This window comes from Peromyscus leucopus, chromosome X (assembly GCF_004664715.2).
Source record: "Peromyscus leucopus breed LL Stock chromosome X, UCI_PerLeu_2.1, whole genome shotgun sequence".
Lineage (NCBI taxonomy): Eukaryota > Metazoa > Chordata > Mammalia > Rodentia > Cricetidae > Peromyscus > Peromyscus leucopus.
Genome location: NC_051083.1, coordinates 136684070 through 136701752, shown reverse-complemented (window position 1 = coordinate 136701752; position 17683 = coordinate 136684070). Strand labels below are relative to the sequence as shown.

The 17683-nt window shown below is 48.0% G+C and overlaps 2 protein-coding genes across 2 annotated transcripts; both read right to left on the bottom strand.

Annotated features, from left to right (window-relative positions):
- Positions 1–805: 805 nt before the first annotated feature.
- On the bottom strand, positions 806–8795 carry Fam50a (family with sequence similarity 50 member A). Its single transcript, XM_028888579.2, has 13 exons — positions 8561–8795; positions 7250–7334; positions 7050–7149; positions 6426–6571; positions 3497–3573; positions 3325–3391; positions 2723–2784; positions 2488–2564; positions 2081–2135; positions 1846–1894; positions 1681–1751; positions 1441–1551; positions 806–1019 (listed from the first exon to the last, which is right to left on the bottom strand). Exons 1-13 carry the CDS (start codon positions 8669–8671, stop codon positions 1011–1013), a joined length of 1020 nt encoding a protein of 339 aa, XP_028744412.1. The 5' UTR covers positions 8672–8795; the 3' UTR covers positions 806–1010.
- A 1605-nt stretch (positions 8796–10400) lies between these two features.
- On the bottom strand, positions 10401–17250 carry Gdi1 (GDP dissociation inhibitor 1). Its single transcript, XM_028888541.1, has 11 exons — positions 17206–17250; positions 15992–16099; positions 15746–15845; positions 15454–15588; positions 14833–15031; positions 14446–14577; positions 13360–13459; positions 12112–12283; positions 11703–11847; positions 11546–11600; positions 10401–11451 (listed from the first exon to the last, which is right to left on the bottom strand). The coding sequence occupies exons 1-11, from the start codon at positions 17248–17250 to the stop codon at positions 11299–11301; spliced, it is 1344 nt and encodes a 447-aa protein (XP_028744374.1). The 3' UTR covers positions 10401–11298.
- Between the last annotated feature and the right edge of the window lie 433 nt (positions 17251–17683).

Below are 17683 nucleotides of genomic sequence, written 5' to 3'. Positions count from 1 at the left end.
TGTTCTCGATATATATGGAGGGGATGGTTGCATGCATTGTGAATAAACTAATTTATTCACAATGGTTTAAAAATGAATGGATGATGTGATGGTACATGCCTTTAATCTCAGCACTTGGGAGGCAGAGGTAGATGGATCTCTGAGTTCAAGGCCAGCCCGGTCTACAGAGTGAGTTCTAAGGACAGCTATGGCTATGTAGAGTGAACCTGTCTAAAAAAATAAAATAAAAAGGAATGGGTGAAAAGAAGAATCCTTTGGTGTGGTCTGTAGAAGAGGTTGACACAGGATCTTACTCTGTAGCTCAGGTTGGCCTAGAACTTGCTGTGCAACCCAGGCAAATCTCAAAACTCATGCTCCCTCTGCTTCTACTTCCCTAGTACTACGATTATAAGTATGATCACACACCTGGTAAAATGACCAAAATATTATATAAATGTTATTTCAACAAAAATGTTTTAGGTCTAGAGAGATAACTCAGTTGGTAAAGTGTTTGCATTGCAAACATGAGATTATCAGTTTAATCCCCAGAATCCATATTTTTAAAAGCCCAACGTTGATGATATACATGTACAATTTCAACCCTGGAGAGATAGAGACAGGTAGCTCCCTGGGGCTCACCGACCTTCCAGCCTAGTGTACTTGGCAAGTTCCAGGCCTGTGAGAGATCCCATCTCCAAAAAAAAGTTGGAGAACAAAAATGACTCTCAAGGTTGCCTTCTGGCAACACACACACACACACACTCTCTCTCTCTCTCTCTCTCTCTCTCTCTCTCTCTCTCTCTCTCTAAAAATAAAGCACAGGTTCTTATAATGCAGGCACTCTGACTCCCACATGTGCACTTTTTTATTGTAAAAGAGAAAAGTAGTAATGACAATATCAGGGCCAGAGAACAGCAACTAACATCCTCCCAGAGTGCTCTGGCATGATCCCAGGGAATCTAGGCACCTGGAGCCCTAGAGATATGGAGGGCACGCTGGGGAGAGCCAAGGTCATGCCCACTTCTGGATGCTCACCGGATCTGGTATGAGAAAATGGGGACACATGAAACAAGGAAAGGAAGCCAGGAAATAAATAGGGACAGGCTAGCATGTCACTTATGATTCTCCTCCCATCCCCGCCCCTGCCTCTGTGTGTGTGTGTGTGTGTGTGTGTGTGTGTGTGTGTGTGTGTGTGTGTGTGTATGTGTTAAAGTGGTCTTGCTATGTAGGGTGGCTGGGCACTTATGCTCCTCTTGCCTCAATTTCCCTAGTGGAGGGATTATAGGTATGTGTTACGATGTCAGATTAGTTATCTCTGGTTTCCTAGCAGGATGGTTGCAGGTCACTGAAAGCCGAGGTGACTCACACCCCTGACTTTGAGCTGCCCAGCCCAGCAGTGGGACCACCAAGAAGTAGCTTCCCAAGACCTAACCTTCCTGCCTGTCTTCCCTGACTCCTCACCGTGTACTTGTCCCATTTCTTCTCTGGGTCATAGGGCTCCCAGCGGCTGGCAGGAAAGATGTGCTTGTTCTTCTCATACCAGCTCCTCAGCACCACTTTGCCTGCATGTGACTGAGGAATGAAGGCTGTAATTCAGGGCCATACTACCTGACCTTGCCTTCCTGTGACTTCTCCCCAAGGACAACCCCCATGTCAGGCTCAGGGCACCTTTGCCTGACCAGTATCCTAGCACTATCATACCTCATCCTTCTCCACAGTGGCATCACTGAGCAGTCGTACATCATCATGAACATCAAAGTTGAAGAGTGGCCCTGGAAGGGAGAAGCAGTAATCCCAAGGCCATGCTACTGCCCTTCCCAACATATTAGAACAAGCTATAGCATAAACTAAGATAGAATCACTCACCACTCTTTCCTCGTGCCTTGGTAACGATGAAATCATAGAAGCTGTGATGCTAGGAGCAGAGAGTGAGAAAGGCAACCTTGATGATCCATCTAAGCCTCTATCACCCACTATTCCCCATACCCCTACCTGCAGGGTAGGAGCAGGCACCACTGTGCTCCCCAGCCCTGGAAGAGTGCACAGCAGTATGGTGACTCTATGAAACCAGTGTGTATGACCCTGGGTTGAAGGGACTCACGTGGGGGATGATTAAGTCCTCCTTGATATACATGAGCTGCTCCACCCCTGCTGACCTGAGAGAGAGAGAGAGAGAGAGGAGGGGATGAACAGCTGGAAGTCAGCAGAGTTGGCACAATGCTTTAAGCCTTATAGTTTAAGGGAAACTGTGTAGTTTAGTGAACCTGGGATGGGAATCCCAGTGTCCTCCACTTCTGGACCATATCACCAAGGCAGGGCTCTCTCACCTAAACTCTCTACAGGTGGAAGTTAAGAAAAAAGAGCACAGCTTTCCTCTTTGAGGAACAGTGCCCAGCATAAAATCTTCCCAGATGTGGAACAGTCAGCAGGGTTATCTGATACCCTGGCCAGGAAGGCAGGCTTTTCACAGATGCACAACACAGGCACACACGTGTATAGTTTGCTCACCTGAGCTCACTGAAATCTTTGCGCAAGATCTCAAGTGCTTTCTGCAGGAACTGCTGCATTGTGTTGCCCTTTTTCATCTGCAGAAGCAGGTATACCAGTAAATTGGGAAGTAAAAACAACAGTCCAAAGAAATACCTCCAAGAAGGCAAAGATCCACCCTGCTATCCACAGAGGTTTCCCAAGCCAAGACAAAGTTCCACTGAACTCAAGACAAAGGAGCCCTTCCACTTCTTACCTTAACTGTGCGCCGGTGTCCAGAGCCATCCCAGTAACTAAAGGTGATTTCAATCTCTTCACCTACAAATAAGAGTTGCCTCTCTTGATCTTCAGACCCAAGTGCTAAGAGTTCCCTTGAGATACATAACCAAGGTGAATATTTGCAAGAGAGCTGTTTGGGCCTTGTCCCTGTTCTCTCTCTGCCAACTCTAGACCACACATGCCCAACTCTACTAGAACTTGTTTTTTTTTTTTTTAATTTCTTTTTATTTTATGTGCATTGGTGTTTTGCCTGCAAGTATATCTGTGTGAGGGTGTCGGGTCCCCTGGAACTGGAGTTAGACAGTTGTGAGCTGCCATGTGGGTGCTGGGAACTGAACCTGGGTCCTCTGGAAGAGCTGTCAGTGCTCTTAACCACTGAGCCATCTCTCCAGCCACTATTGGTTGTTTTAGTGTCTGTTTTGTTTTTGACTTTTTGAGACTAGATCTAATGTAGCCAAGGCTGGCTTCAAACTAGCCTTGTAGCTAAAGATGACCTTGAACTTCAGATCCTTTTGCCTTAGTATCTTGAGTGCTGAGATAACAGGCCTAAGCCACTATATCTAGCTATATAGTACTCACTCTTGATTTTCTCCTGCTTGGCTTCCCACTCCTGACGCAGCTCTTCTCGAAGCCGATTCTCCTCCTCCTGAGAGGAAATGGACAAAGGATGAGGTTCAGGGCTGCTTCCAGGGCTAGAGTCTCCACCAAAACCAACTTCATGATCAACACCAAAGTCAACACCAGTTTTTACCTCTCGGTCCCGGTCAGGCAAGAAGCTTGTGTCCACATCAGGGTTCTTCCCCAATTTCCTTTTCTTTGTGGTGATCTCTATAGCAAATGAGACAAAGAACATCTTATCATTTTTCAGAAAATGATTTTGCATGTTTGTTTTTAGACAGAATCACATTTATGTAGCCCTGAGTGGTCTGGAACTCTCTTATATAGACCAGGCTAGGCTCAAACTCAGAGAACTTCCCGCCTCTGCCTCCCAAAGTGCTGGGATTAAAGGCATGTGCTACCACGACTGGCCTAAAAATGATTTTGATCTCTATGGACCTCTGTAACGTCTCGGTCTCTCAGGCCCCTAGAGTATGTTGTAAGAACTACTAACTGCCAGTAGGTGGTGGCGCAAGCCTTTGATCCTAGTACTCAGGAGGCAGAGGCAGGCGGATCTTTGTGAGTTCAAGGCCAGCCTGGGCTACAAAGTGAGTTCCAGGACAGCAGCCAGGGCTATTCAGAAAAACCCTGTCTCAAAAAACTAAAAAAAAAAAAAGTACTACTAACTTAGCCAGTTATGGTAGTACATAACTTTAATCCGAGCTCTGAAGAAAAGAAGCACATGGATCAAAGTTTAAGCCCAGCACTGTGTATACAGTGAGTGGCAGACATGCGACAACTACAGTTAAACCTTGTCTTAAAAATAAAATCGTGCCGGGCGGTGGTGGCGCACGCCTTTAATCCCAGCACTCGGGAGGCAGAGCCAGGCGGATCTCTGTGAGTTCGAGGCCAGCCTGGGCTACCAAGTGAGTTCCAGGAAAGGCGCAAAGCTACACAGAGAAACCCTGTCTCGAAAAAACCATAAAATCGTTAGGTGGTGGTGGCGGATGGCAGCACATGTCTTTAATCCCAACACTCGGGAGGCAGAGCCAGGCGGATCTCTGTGAGTTCAAGGCCAGCCTAGTCTACAGAGTGAGTTCTAGGACAGGTTCCAAAGCTATACAAAGAAATCCTGTCTTGAAAAGCAAAAAAAGAATAAAGAAAGAGAGAAAAAGAAAACCATTTGGGTGATGGTAGCTCAAGCCTTTAATCCCAGCACTCGGGAGGCAGAGGCAGGTGAATCTCTGTGATTTCAAGGCCAGCCTGGTCTACAAAGCAATTTCCAGGACAGCTAGGGCTGTTACACAGAAAAACCCTGTCTCCAAAAAAAGCCAAAATAAACAAACAAATGAAAAAAAACAAAAACATAACTATTAACCTAGATAAATAACAAGCATAAACTAAAAGAAAAAATAGATGCCAGGGCACTGGGTGATTAGTTCCTATTTCTAAAACACCAAAATGAAATCTCTGGATGGAAGGGGAAAGCCCATCACCCATGCTTTTCAAAAGCCCTAGTGAACTAGGTGTAGTGGCATACACCTGTAATCTTAGCACTCAGAAGGCTGAGGCAAGAGCATTGAAATTTGGACACCAGCCTAGGATATATAGTGAAACTATCTGAAAGAAAAAATCCCACTGATACACAGTGAGGTTGACAACATTTCCACTAGCCTATGTAATCTAGAACAGCTCCTAAGGTGGATGCAAGATGACTATCAAGGCCAGACTGAGCTACATAAGACCCTGTCTCAAAATACATCAAGCAAAAAAAAAAAAAAAAAAAAAAAAAACCCAAATCAAAACAAAACAAAAAACAATAACACTGCTTGCCACATAGAGCTCTGAACACTACTGAATGTATATCTAGTTCAAAAAAGCTATATTGGTATTATTTCTGGGTTAAATGTACTGCTAAAATTAAAGTGGAAGGGCCCAGTGTGGTAGTGCACACATTATCTTAGCATTGAGGAAAATCAGGAAGATCCGGAGTTCAAGACCAGCCTTAGCTACATGAGACCCCGTCTCAATAAAAGAAATTTTTAAAAATTACAGTGGCAGAAAGCAACCAGTGGAGGGGGGACGGACCTACATGGCTAAAATAACAGCTATTACCTAAATTATTCCAAGTCCTCACAGGTGTTCTTTGTCCTGTTATTTCAGTACAACTCTTTCACTTCATCATCTACTCTTCCTCCCTCCTCCCATCGCTGTAACTAATGAAATATTCATCCTTTATGCCCAATCCAACTATCCCCATATGACTATCTCACATTGATCTAGCAATTTCCCTTGGGCTCTAGGGAAAGCAGTAATCCCAAGTGTCCTGAGCCCACACTGACTGTGTAGCCTGGCCAGGCACAGAACAGATGTGTGTATATATATGTATATAAGACAGTACATTGGAGGCACTGTATTTCAGCATGTATAGATCAAATTCACCAATCACAATAAGTGCCCAGTGGCCACCTGTGGTGAGCAGTTACACCACTTGGCAGTGGCTAGTAGTGGTGGTGCACACTTTAATCCCAGCACTCAGGGAGTTAGAGGCAAGCGAATCTCTGTGAGTTCAAGGCCAGCTTTGTCTACAAAGCGAGTTCCAGACAGCCAGGACTATTACACAGATAAACCCTATCTCATAAAACCAAAACCAAACAAAACAAACAAAAAAACCCCACAATGCCTGGCAAGGTATTCACGAACACTTCTATTATTTCAGAAAGTTTCAGCAGGCAAGCCTAGTCTAGACTATCTTCTCTCTTCCTCAGTTTATCCTGTGTGCTCCAAAGGACAGCTTCTGGATCCTTTTAGACCAGGCACTAGTAGTACTCTGGTAACTTCTCACACCAGTGGCTCCTGTACTGGCCTAGCTCTGACTTAGTCTACTGCTGACAGCAACTCTATCCTTTAGGTTTAAAAATATAATGCTGCCTCAGTTCTGTCTTCTTCTCCTATCCTGTATGAAACTGGGGACCACAAGTACAGTAGGTGACTTAGGCTAAAAACTGAGTGTGTTTCTTCTTTTGCCGGCCCAAATGTCAGCCCAAATGCCAAGACAGAGTTCTGGCGGGCAGTGCCCTCACCTTCCCTCTCCAGTTCCTCCTCATACATGGCCACCTCTTCCTCCTCTTCACCTCCCTCTTCTTCTTCCTCCAAGGTGAAAGACAGGCTAGAGATCTTCCGCTTGGCCTCCTTCTTGCGTTCCTTTTCACGAAGCTTCTCTAGCTTCCTAACAAAGCATAGGTGGCCATCATACCCTATGTTCTTGCCCTGGGGCCCTTCTCTGACCCAGAGCCACTGTGTGCCTAGCATGGGGTCCACTTAGCACAAGCTGGATCTCCCCAGCACCCCAGAGGGATTCTATTTGCCCTAGTTTACTTCAAGCTCAAGGGCAGGGCTCGGATTATGACACACCAAGCATAAAGGACACAGGGGTCATGGGACAGAGAGGAATGGTGACAATGCAGGCTGTTCAGGCACCCAGTAAAAAGAAAGGGCTCAGAAAGGACTCACCACCTTTACAGAGAGCAGAAAGATAAACCTGGAAAGTGAGAACCAGTGTGGAGCTCAATAGATACCGCAACTGCTCCCAAAGCAGAAACTGGGGTCTCCCTGTGGAATGGGAACAGCCTGACCCACCCCCAGGAGCTCCTAAGCACTGGCTGCACTGGAAGGGGACCACTGCTTCGAAAGGATGGGGGACCCACAGCTGGAGCTCCTTTGACTGCTCCTTTTTTGCCAGCTGCTTCTCTCGCTCTTTCACCAGCGCCTCCTGCTTGGCCTTCATGTCATTCAGGGTCACAAGACCTGTGAGGCAAGGAGACATGGAAGGAAAGGCTGGTCAGCCAAGGCCAGTGAAGGAGTAGCCCCTGGGTCTGGAAGAAGGTGGTACATGTGTCCTGCTTACCCACAGTACTGGATTTGAGCTCTGCTTCCACAGCATCATAGTGTGCAGAAAACTTCTTGTCAATGTTGGATTTCATTATATTCTCCTGCAGGGGAGGTACACATCAGTGAAGGCCATCTACCACTCCACTGTGGAAGTGAAAGAGTGCCTGTGGGTCCTAGATCTGTACCCAGACACACTATGATATGATCTTAGAAAAGACACATACCCCTTTCCTTTTCTGGGGGGAAGGATCCATGAAGCTAGGAGGACTAAAGGAGCCAAAGGAGATCCTTTCCTTGGCATCCCTGAACTGCTCTGGCCCCTTCAGGTCTCCTGCTAGGGATCAGCACTCCCTCAGTAGCCTATAGCCACTACCATACTCACCTTTGGTCTTTTTCCTACTCAGTCTTTAAGCCAAAACTCCTGAGACCCAAACCATGGGATTTCAGGAAAGGATAAACGAGAAGAGGAATAAAAAGGTCGAGCCCACCCCCCATGAGAATTTTCCTTCTTTTTGGCCCAGGATGTCATCAGCAGCTACCCATGTCACTGTTCTTCAGTCCAACCCCATCATAATAGGTGCCATGTAGGTCCCTCTCTGACCAGGACCTCCCAGTGAGTGGCCAGCAGAGGTGTACTTACAGCTGCCACTGAGGCAATGGGGTCAGAGCTAGAGTACTAGGTGTCAATACAAGCATGACTGAGGGTTGATGATACTTCCATCTGAAGGCTGGTTCTTGGGTTTGGCTTCTCATTTCCCTAGATAGGGCTTGCTCTCACCTGGAGAGCTAAGGCCCTGCTCTTCTTAGGAGTCTTGCCCAAAGGATCAAGGCCAGGTCTCCTTGGTACCACGCCCCTGAATCCAGTGACCACTCAATGAAGAAGCCCTGAGGGAAACGCTAGTACTCTGGGATGCTAAAGGCTCTGGAATTAGCTTCAGTGGCATACCCCTGTGCCTCTCCACTTCCCTGTATGCATTGGAAGGCTGGGAACATAGAAAGCTCTGTGCTCAGGAGGAGTGCCAGTGAGTCTCGCCCAACATCAATGCCACCAAGAATCACAGACTGTGGCTCCCTCCTGCTGAAGTTTTCACAAGCTAGTGGTCTCAATCTCTGACATGGCCCAACACTGAGCCCATTTTACCCATTACACTGTCTCAGCTGGCTTCCCTAACCAGCCAGAGACGCACAAGCAAGTCCCGCCCCCCAGTGGGGGCCCGCCCTCCGGGCACTCTAGCCCGCCTAGAGGTCTCCTAGAGCCAAATAGCATGAGACCGCAAGGGGTCCCGCGCGAAGCGCATGCTCTGAGGCGCCCCGGCCTGGCCCACACCTCTGCAATCCTCTGCTTCATCTGCTCCATTTGCTCACGCTGTTTCTCCCTTTTCTTCATCAGGTGCATGGCGCGGCCCGCCTCGCTTGCAGCGCCCTTGTACTGAGCCATAATAGCTGTGGCAGTGGCGGTGGCAGCGGCAGCGGTGGTGGCGGCGGCAGCGGTGGCGACTTAGGCTGGAAAGAGTCCTGGCGGCAGCGGCAGCAGCAGCGGCTTAGTCAGCTGATGCTTGACGTCAGCCACCAGGGAACGTGTGGACGCCGGCCCTGCCTTACGCCCGCGGCTCTGGCACGTGATCGCGCCCCGCCCCGCCTCACAGGAGGTTGGACTCCTTTCCACACCATTTAGAGAAACTACAAGTTCTTTCTGCTGGCTTTTTTTGTGACAGAGCTGTGTCCCCTAGCTTCCTGCATGCCCTCAAAGTTAACTACTTCCTCCAGTTGGCCCCAAGGCTAAGCGCAGCGCTTCACTGACTTAGCTAATGGAGCTCTTCAAGCTACATTTCGTAGTTAAGTGTCCCCCTTCACTCTGAGGCTTAGTCTCTTTCCCCTACTTGGTCACAAAGTGACACTATTTGGCTGCTTGGATTCCCACCCCCCAGACAGTTTCTCTGCATAACCTTGGCTGTCCTAGAACTCACTCTGTAGACCAGGTTGGCCTCGAACTCACAGAGATCCACCTGCCCCTGTTTACCAAGTGCTGGCATTAAAAGCGTGAGCAACCACTGTGGTTATATATTTTATACCCTAATAAAATTTGTCTTAAGATCAAAGGACAGAATAAGCCACTAGATTAAACATATAGGCCAGGCAGAGGTAGCACACACCTTTAATCCCAGGACTAGGAAGTGATAGCTGGGTGGAGAAAGATATATAAGGCGTGAGGAGAAACTGAAGGCTTTTCAGGCTGGAGTCCTAGAGGTTAAGATGTGGCTGTGGCTTGTTCCTTTGTCTCTCTGATCTTTAAGCATTTACCTCAATATCTGGCTCTAGGTTTTTATTAAAAGACAGTTTAGAATTCGTGTTACATACTACCTCTCAGTTGGCTGCTTGGATTTTTTACTATCATCCAAGGCTAGGTATGGGTCCCTTTGCTTTCCCAGAACTGAGGCTGGTTCAGGCAGTGATGGGTACTAGAAGTACTTCCAGAGGACCCAAGTTCAATTCCCAGCACCAACTGACTGTAACTCCAGTTCCTGGAGATCCAACACCCTCTACTGCCTTTGCAGGCAGCAGACATGCAAGTGGTACACATTTATCTAGGCAAAACACCCATACACATAAAATGTTAAAGGTGCGTATATATGTGTTTGTCTGTGCATAAGCCATGGAATATGTGCAGAGGTCATACTGTGGGGTTGTTTTTCTCCTCCCACCTTTACATGGGCTCCAAAGATCAAAATCAAGGTTGCCTGGAAAGTGCCTTTACCCATTGATCCATCTCACCTGTGCTTCCCTGCCTCAGAGTCCAGAATGGCCTTGAACCCAGTCTCTACACCTAGATGCCTTCTCCCTGACTTAGAAACCACTAGTGCAGCTGGGCACTAGGAAGGCAGAGGCAGGCAGGTTTCTTGAGTTAGAGGCCAGCCTGGTCTACAGAGTGAGTTCCAGGACAGCCAGGGCTATAAAGAGAAACCCTGTCTCGAAATACCAAAAAGAAAAAAAAAAAAAAAGAAAGAAACCACAAGTGCAAAGATGATCCCACCAAACACCAGCTGTTGATCCTACCTACTTCACCTGCCTTGACCCTTGAGGATACAGCTCTAATTCCAGAAGCTAAATTGCTCCAGTCCTGCAAAACAACCCAACAACCTTTGAGAAAAGAACCTAAAGATCCAGACTCAGGTTTCAACAGTTTTATTGGGAGTTTTTTGTTTCCTGTGAAATACACTAGAGGTTGGGGAAGGGGACACATTCACTTTGCAAGATAAGGGTTCCCACCACTAAAGGAAAAGGCATGGGGCAGGGCACACTGGGGTTTGGATCCACTTTCCCACCTCCTTCTTCTTTGCTCACATTTACTTTTTCTCAGAGAACACAACACAAAGACAAGAAATTAAAAATAGATCAACCCCAGAGGGGGCTACACCTAAACCTTCACCCAACCCAGACTTTGCAAGGGCTGGGAGAAGCCAGGGCAGCTCACTCTACAGCCCCATGCTTCACAGAAAGGCTGAGGGCTCAGATAGGTAGGACAAAGTTAATAAATTAGAATAAATTATAAGGGGGAGGAGGAATGCAATTTTGTGCTGGAAGGGTCCCGTGTCTCCAACACATAAGAGTTGGGGGAGGAGATGGAGTATCTCCAAAGGCCACTACATTGGGAGTAAGAACAGTGGGTGCAGAGTCAGCTTTTCCTCCACTCCTTCCCAAACAGTAGAATTAGGGTGTATATGTGTACGTATGTGTACACACACACACACACACACACACACACACACACACACACACACACACGTGTGTACACACACACGTGTACACACACACACACAGGAATCCTCTTTTCCTAGAACAAGCGTAGGCCAAGAAAGAGGATACTATCCAACCCCCATTTCCCAAACCATCACTAAGGTTAAGGATTTGGTCAGTGAATCAAATCAATGAGGTGTATGATCGGAATGTGGTGGGGGAAGCAGAAGATTCTGGAAACAGGGATGTCCAGCCATACCATCTTCCCTGTTCCAGAGGACATACAGGTTGTAGAGAGGGGAACAGGGGCTGGAGGAGGGGAGTCAGCAATCACTGATCAGCCTCTCCAAAGACATCATTCTGTTTGCGCTTCATGTTCTCAAAATCAAAGGCAGACCCAGCCATGCGTTTGTAGATATCTTTGATGTCATTGCAGGTGGTCTCAAAGTGTGTGGTGGCATCATAAGAGCAGGAACAAAATACCTATAAATAGGCAAAACCCCAGGGCTCAGGGAAGTCAGGCAAAGGATCTTGGATGGGCATCAAGACTCTGGGCTGACTGGGACAGGTTTCTTACCTGACTCTCAGAACCATCATCAATAGGCTCATACAAATCACTGATAGCCACAAACCTGAGGGGCAAATGGGACAGAGAGGTAGATTAAAGTCTCCAGATGGGCCTTGCCCATTCCTGGTCTTTAACCAAGCCCTCCCAGTTTGGCTCAGCCCCTCACTTCTGGTCAATGGGTTCCAACAGCTCCAATGCAGGCTCAACCTCCTTTTCTGGTTCTGCAGTTTCCACGGTGGTGCTGGCAATGGCGATGTATTTGCCTTGTGCTGCCACGTTGTGTGCATAGGAGATCATGCACACATAGATGTCTGACCACAGAAAGCACTCGGTTAACATGTGTCAGGGGAAATGACCACACAAAAATGTAGTTCCTAGGAACTGGACAAGAATCTGGCACACCTGCCCCTCCCCAGCCCAACATGCAGACAGCATCCAAACTGTCACTCTCATGAAGAAGGGAAGGCCATCCAATCCCAGGTATATTCTGTAACAAAATGTCACAAGAAGCCACAAGACTTCTTGTGAGAAGAGAGGCATAGCAACAGAAGGTAGTCCCTCATCACCTGGCCTACCTGACTTCCTGTTGACCTGGTTCTGAGGGATGATAATTTGGCAGGAATTGGCATCATTGGTGTTCTTGATGGGGTGGCTGAGGATACAGATGATGCGAATAACCTGGCCAGCCTTTCGTACACGGTCTGGGATGTAGCTAGGGTCACAGATCAGCTGCTTGCAGCGGGCCACCTGTGAAGGCACCAGAAGGCTTTGCACCTATCAGATCACCCCCTTGCCCTTGGTAGTATAAGCTCAGAGCTGCTCTGAGTTGTCATCACCATCCCTACTATAGCACATAACCCCTTCTTCAAAGCTCAGAGAGGTAAGCCCTTACAAACAGGGATAGGTGACCCTACTGCTGAAACACAATCACAAACACATTTTTTTGGTGTTGATGGGTTTTTTTGTTTGAGTCTATTTGGCCCAAATTAGTCTCAAACTCAGGACCTTCCTCCCTCAGTCACCTCAGTGCTCATGCCCCATCACAACAGGCTGAAGGATTTTTTTGGAGGGGGCGCATGGACAGGCATGTGTCTCAGTTGGTAGAATGCTTGCCTATCATGCATAAAGCCCTGGGTTAGATTTCTAACATTGCCTAAACCAGGTATGTTGACACACACCTGTAATCCCAGCATGAGGAAGATGGAAACAAAAGGATTACGAGTTCATCTTCAGCTATATAGACTATTTGAGGCCAACCTGGGATATATGACACCCTTTCCAAAAGAATGCTTTCAGGACCACAGACACAGCATGTGACTTCTGAAGGTTATTTTTTTTATTTATTTATTTACTTATTTATTCATTTATTTATTCATTTGTTTGTTTATTTATTTGTTTGTTTGTTTATTGGTTTTTCGAGACAAGGTTTCTCTGTATAACCGTCCTGGCTATCCTGAAATTCACTCTGCACACTCCAGAGATCCACCTGCCTCTGCCTCCCAAGTGCTGGGATTAAAGGCATGCACCACCACCGCCCAGCTGAAGGTTACTTCTTGCTTCTTGATTGATTTAAATCCATCTGCCTCTGCCTCCTGAGTACTGGGATTGCAGGCATGTACCACCACACCTGGCAATTTGAAGGATACTTCTTGCCAAAGGAATAGCTACATAGACTTTTATTGACCACCCAGTTCCTAGCTATGAGGCTCTCAGGGTTAATCAACAGCAAACTTACCAGCAAAAAGGTTCCCTATGAACATAGCCCTAAAAAAAAGACCAAACCTTACCTGAGCCATGGTAACAAATGCACAGGGCATGCTTACCTCTCCCTCAGATTTCACGCCCACCACCTTGCCATTCTCCATGATGATGTCATCCACAGGTTTGTTCAGCATATATGTTCCCCCATAGATGGCACTCAATCTGTAGTAAGGAAAATGATTGGTAAGTCTTAGGAGAAGAGGGATCGAATCTCCTGTACTCTTCCCACCCTACCAGTGAGATAGAGAAAACTGCCCAAGTAGACAGAGTTCAACTCCAACTGTTTCAAGTGTCCCTCCTATGAACTTGGGGCCCCATCTTGGCATACTCCTTCCTCTCTGGAGTTTCCATCCAGAATATTCTATTCTGCAAAGGGACAAAGAGTGTAGGATGAAGGAGTAGCTCCACATAGTAATGGCCTAGGAATCTAGAATCAAGGACTCTGGAAAAGAGCCAGCACCCAGGGAAGCTCAGACTCAAGGTTCTGGGGTCCTAGACCTAGTCCTGATGCTACCAGATGGGGAATCGATGTTCATGGTGATCTGGTCCTTTACTTTGTATTTCATTTACTTTTTAAGTAATTTTTTTATATTCACTATTTTATGTGTATATATTTTGTTTGCACATTCCTGTACAATCATATGCATGCTTGGTGCCTGTGGAGGTCAGATAAAGGTGTTGGATTCCCTAAAACTGGAGTTATGGATAGTGTAAGCAACCATATGGGTGTTAGAATTGAACCTGGGTCCCCTGTAAAAACAAGTGCTCTTATCTGCTGAGCCAACTCTCCAACCCCTACTCTGCATTTTAATGCACTAGGGCTGTGCCGCCATTACCCAAGGATGAAGCAATGTACATGAAGATTGAATGGGAAAGTAGGAGATGCCACAAAAATGCTCAAGGAGGTAATTTCAATTCTTGGCCTTAGTCTTTTATTTATTTCATTTTATTTTGGGTTTTTGAGACAGGGTTTCTCTGTGTAGCCTTGACTGTCTTAGAACTTACTCTGTAGACCAGCCTGGCCTAGAATTTACAGAGATCCACCTACCTCTGCCTACCAAATGCTGGGAAGCTTGTACCACCACCTGGCTTATTGGCCTTAGTCTTACCAGTAATGCCAGCTGGAAGAAAAACAAACAGGTCCTCACCTTGCAAAACCCTGGGGCAGCTCACCCAGGCCATAGAGTGGGTACAAATATGGGCTCTTGCCATACCGGGCCAAGGACTCGCTGTACAACTTGATACGGTTAATAGTCTCAAGACAGGGCTGATCCAGGTAGCTGGGGAACAAGAGAAGATGCTTTGACAGCAGCACCCTGCTCACCTTCCAAGACACCATCCAGCCTTCCCCACCACCCTTTATGACCTGGCAAAGATATAGGTCAAATGGAAGAGGTATGGAAATTCAACAGATGAGCTTGTAGACAAGTAAAAGGGATATGTAGGGTGGGTGGTGGATACAATAGGCAGATGTGGGGAGGGTAAGGTGTGAGCCAGACAAAGGGGCTCCTGCCACCAGTCAGCTTTCCCCTCACTCATCAGTGCGGTAGAGCGCCAAGGCGTGGCCAGTGAAATCAATGACATCTTGGCCCAGATCAAACTTCCGGTAGACATCACGCATGCTGGTGGTCTGGGGATCGACACCCTCAAAGGTTTTGGGGTCATTCTCATCAAAGTTTGCCACAAACACCAAGAATTTTCGGAAGCGTCGCTTTTCAAACATGCCCATCAGATCTGAAGAAAGGGTTTTGAGAAGACCCGTTATATTACTAAGACATAAAACCCCTCTTTCCACCAGAGTAGGCCAGGAAAGTTGGTGTCCTGGCTCCCACCAGAGCTTAGTCATGGTAACCCTGCCCTACCCTTCTTGGCCTCAGTTTTCCTATTTGTAGGAAGAGGTCCTCCTAGCTCCACTTGGGGATGTTATGGGGGTCGTGGGCCCTCTGCCAAAAAGAAATCCTTCCCCCATAAGCTTCCTTTCTGGTAACTTGCCAGAATGGGTAGCACAGGCCAATAAAGGTACCATAAAGCAAGGGGACTCTGGTACTACATGGAGCTAAGATTAGGCTTAGGCAAATGGGAGCCTTTTGCCTAACTATCTTGAGAACAGTCTGTCTCCTCCTGTCCCATTATTCTCTGTGGAGACTCATACTCACTAGAAGCCAAGGCCTCAGTCTCAGTGGATGGTACTTTGTAGATCTTGCCTCCCTTGTATACAAAGCTGCCCTCTACCACTTTGAAGTCCAGATAACGAGTCACTTCGGTATACAGTAGCATCTTTACCAGCTGACCTGTGTCCAAAGGGGGGAAGTGACATTAGTGTGACTCCCTTCAAAAGCTCTCAGTTGTCTGACTGACCTTATTCTGAAGTTTAACTCTTCCCTCTGGTCTTCCCAATTACCACTACCCCCCAATCACCATATACATTATCTTCTTAATCTCTCTCACCATTGGCCATGAGGAATTTGGGGATCAAGTCAACGTTCCAGTCTCGGCCCCGGCCCATTGACTCAGGGGGCCCTTCCAGCAACTGGAAGCGCTTATATAGCTGTAAGACAGGAAGAAAGAAAATGTCAAGGACCATCCATCCCTCTCCCACTCTCCTGCCCAGCACCTGGGAACTACTTTACCCCCATTTCCCTATGTGAGACTAATGAGGGGTCTGGGTCTAAGCCCAGATCCGAGAAGCCTTACCTCCTCCAGAGGTGTGATGGAAGAGCTCTCACCCCCATAGTAGGGGTTCCGGTCCATGTGCAGCACCTTCTTTCCATTCACAGACATGATGCCAGACAGGATGCATTCCTGGGGGAGGGGTGGTATTTGCAGCTACACTCTCATCTGCCTTCTGACCTGCATCCCTGATTTGTCCCTGACTCAAACCTGCCACAAATTTCATAATGTAAAATCCTGGCTCTTGTAGCACTTAAAACTGGGGAGAGGGAAGATAGCTTCATGTGATGTTTCCTTTATAACCCTGCTGGGCAAAATGGTGAACTACTAGAGCATTAAAGAAGGCTTAAGGAGGCAGACCTTCCAGCAGACCCAAAGACAGTCTTCTAGCACCAAGGAAGTACCTACCTGCTCTGAGCCCACAAAAAGATAAGACAACGAATTCTGGAGAACCAATTCAAAGGGTCTTTGAAAGGGAAGGCCAGTCCTTGAAATCCCAGGCCCCACCCTGGGCTCCTCCTTCAAAAGGCAGGAGCCCTTGACCCTTCTGGCCTATCTACTGGTCCAGACTCAGGGTGCAAACCAACAAGATTTAGAGGAAGTGGGGAAGACAAACACCCCACCCTCACCAGTCACTGTCACTAGCCCAAGGACAAAGACCAAGGATATATTCAGCCTGAGATCTCCATGAGAAACAGGGTTGGGGTAGAAGGAATGTGGTAACCACCCCCATTGCTGCTGCTTCTGGAACATTCCCTGGGTTCCCCGTCCCCTCTCAAAAGGCGGAAAGGCAGGATGAGAGCCCGCCCTTGGGAAGCCCCCATAGCCATATCTTCATACTCCATGTCCTAGTGTGATCACCAAAAAATAAGGGATGCTAATCAAGTGATGAGTGCAGGCGAAGGGTGGGGGCTGGGTGCAACCGGTCCAGTGGGAGGAGGGGGAGTTTTCCACCTCAGTGACACAGATAAGGAAGATGAGAGGGGTCTGAGTTTAAGACCTAGGGTGCGGGGGGTACAGGCTGAAAGGGGACCCTCTACGGGGAATCGAGAACATGGCAGCGCAGTGGAGTCGACATCCTGGGGTGAGGTAGTGGGGTGGGCGCGGGGTTGGCTTTGCCAGGACCGGAGCCAGGAACGAAATGATGGGAGAATGAGATGGGTGGCCAGGGCTCTGCATCACCGCGGGGGATGGGAAAGGAATGATGCAGGGGTATGAGCGCCTGTGGTGGCACTTACGGTAAGACCTGTCCCCAGCACAATCACATCGTATTCCTCGTCCATGGTCAGGCCTTGGTACCAGCGCCCACTCAGCTCCTCCTCCTCCTTCACCACAGCAGCCACTGCCGCTGCTGTTGCGCCGCACTGAACCAAAGATGGCGGCTATTAATCGTCTCCCTATTCCTCCGCAGCGTCAAAGAGTCCCTCTACTTCCTCGGGCCCTGCCACTCAACCGAAGCCACCGTTCCCCGGCTTGTTTTCTGGAAGGGCTTCCGGCGCCTGAGTCCCAGCACCAGCACGACTCTGGGAGCAAGGCGGATATTCGTGAGCCCAGAGAAATACGGGGCGGGGCTGGTCCGCGGCAGGTGCTTCGTCCAGCAAGGATCCATGCGCCCGGGAGCCCCGCGCGCGCCCCGCCCAGTCCCGCCCCGCCCAGCGCACTCCCGTACCACCCCCCTGGGAGAAAAAGCAAGGCCCTGTGGTGTGTCTTTGCAGC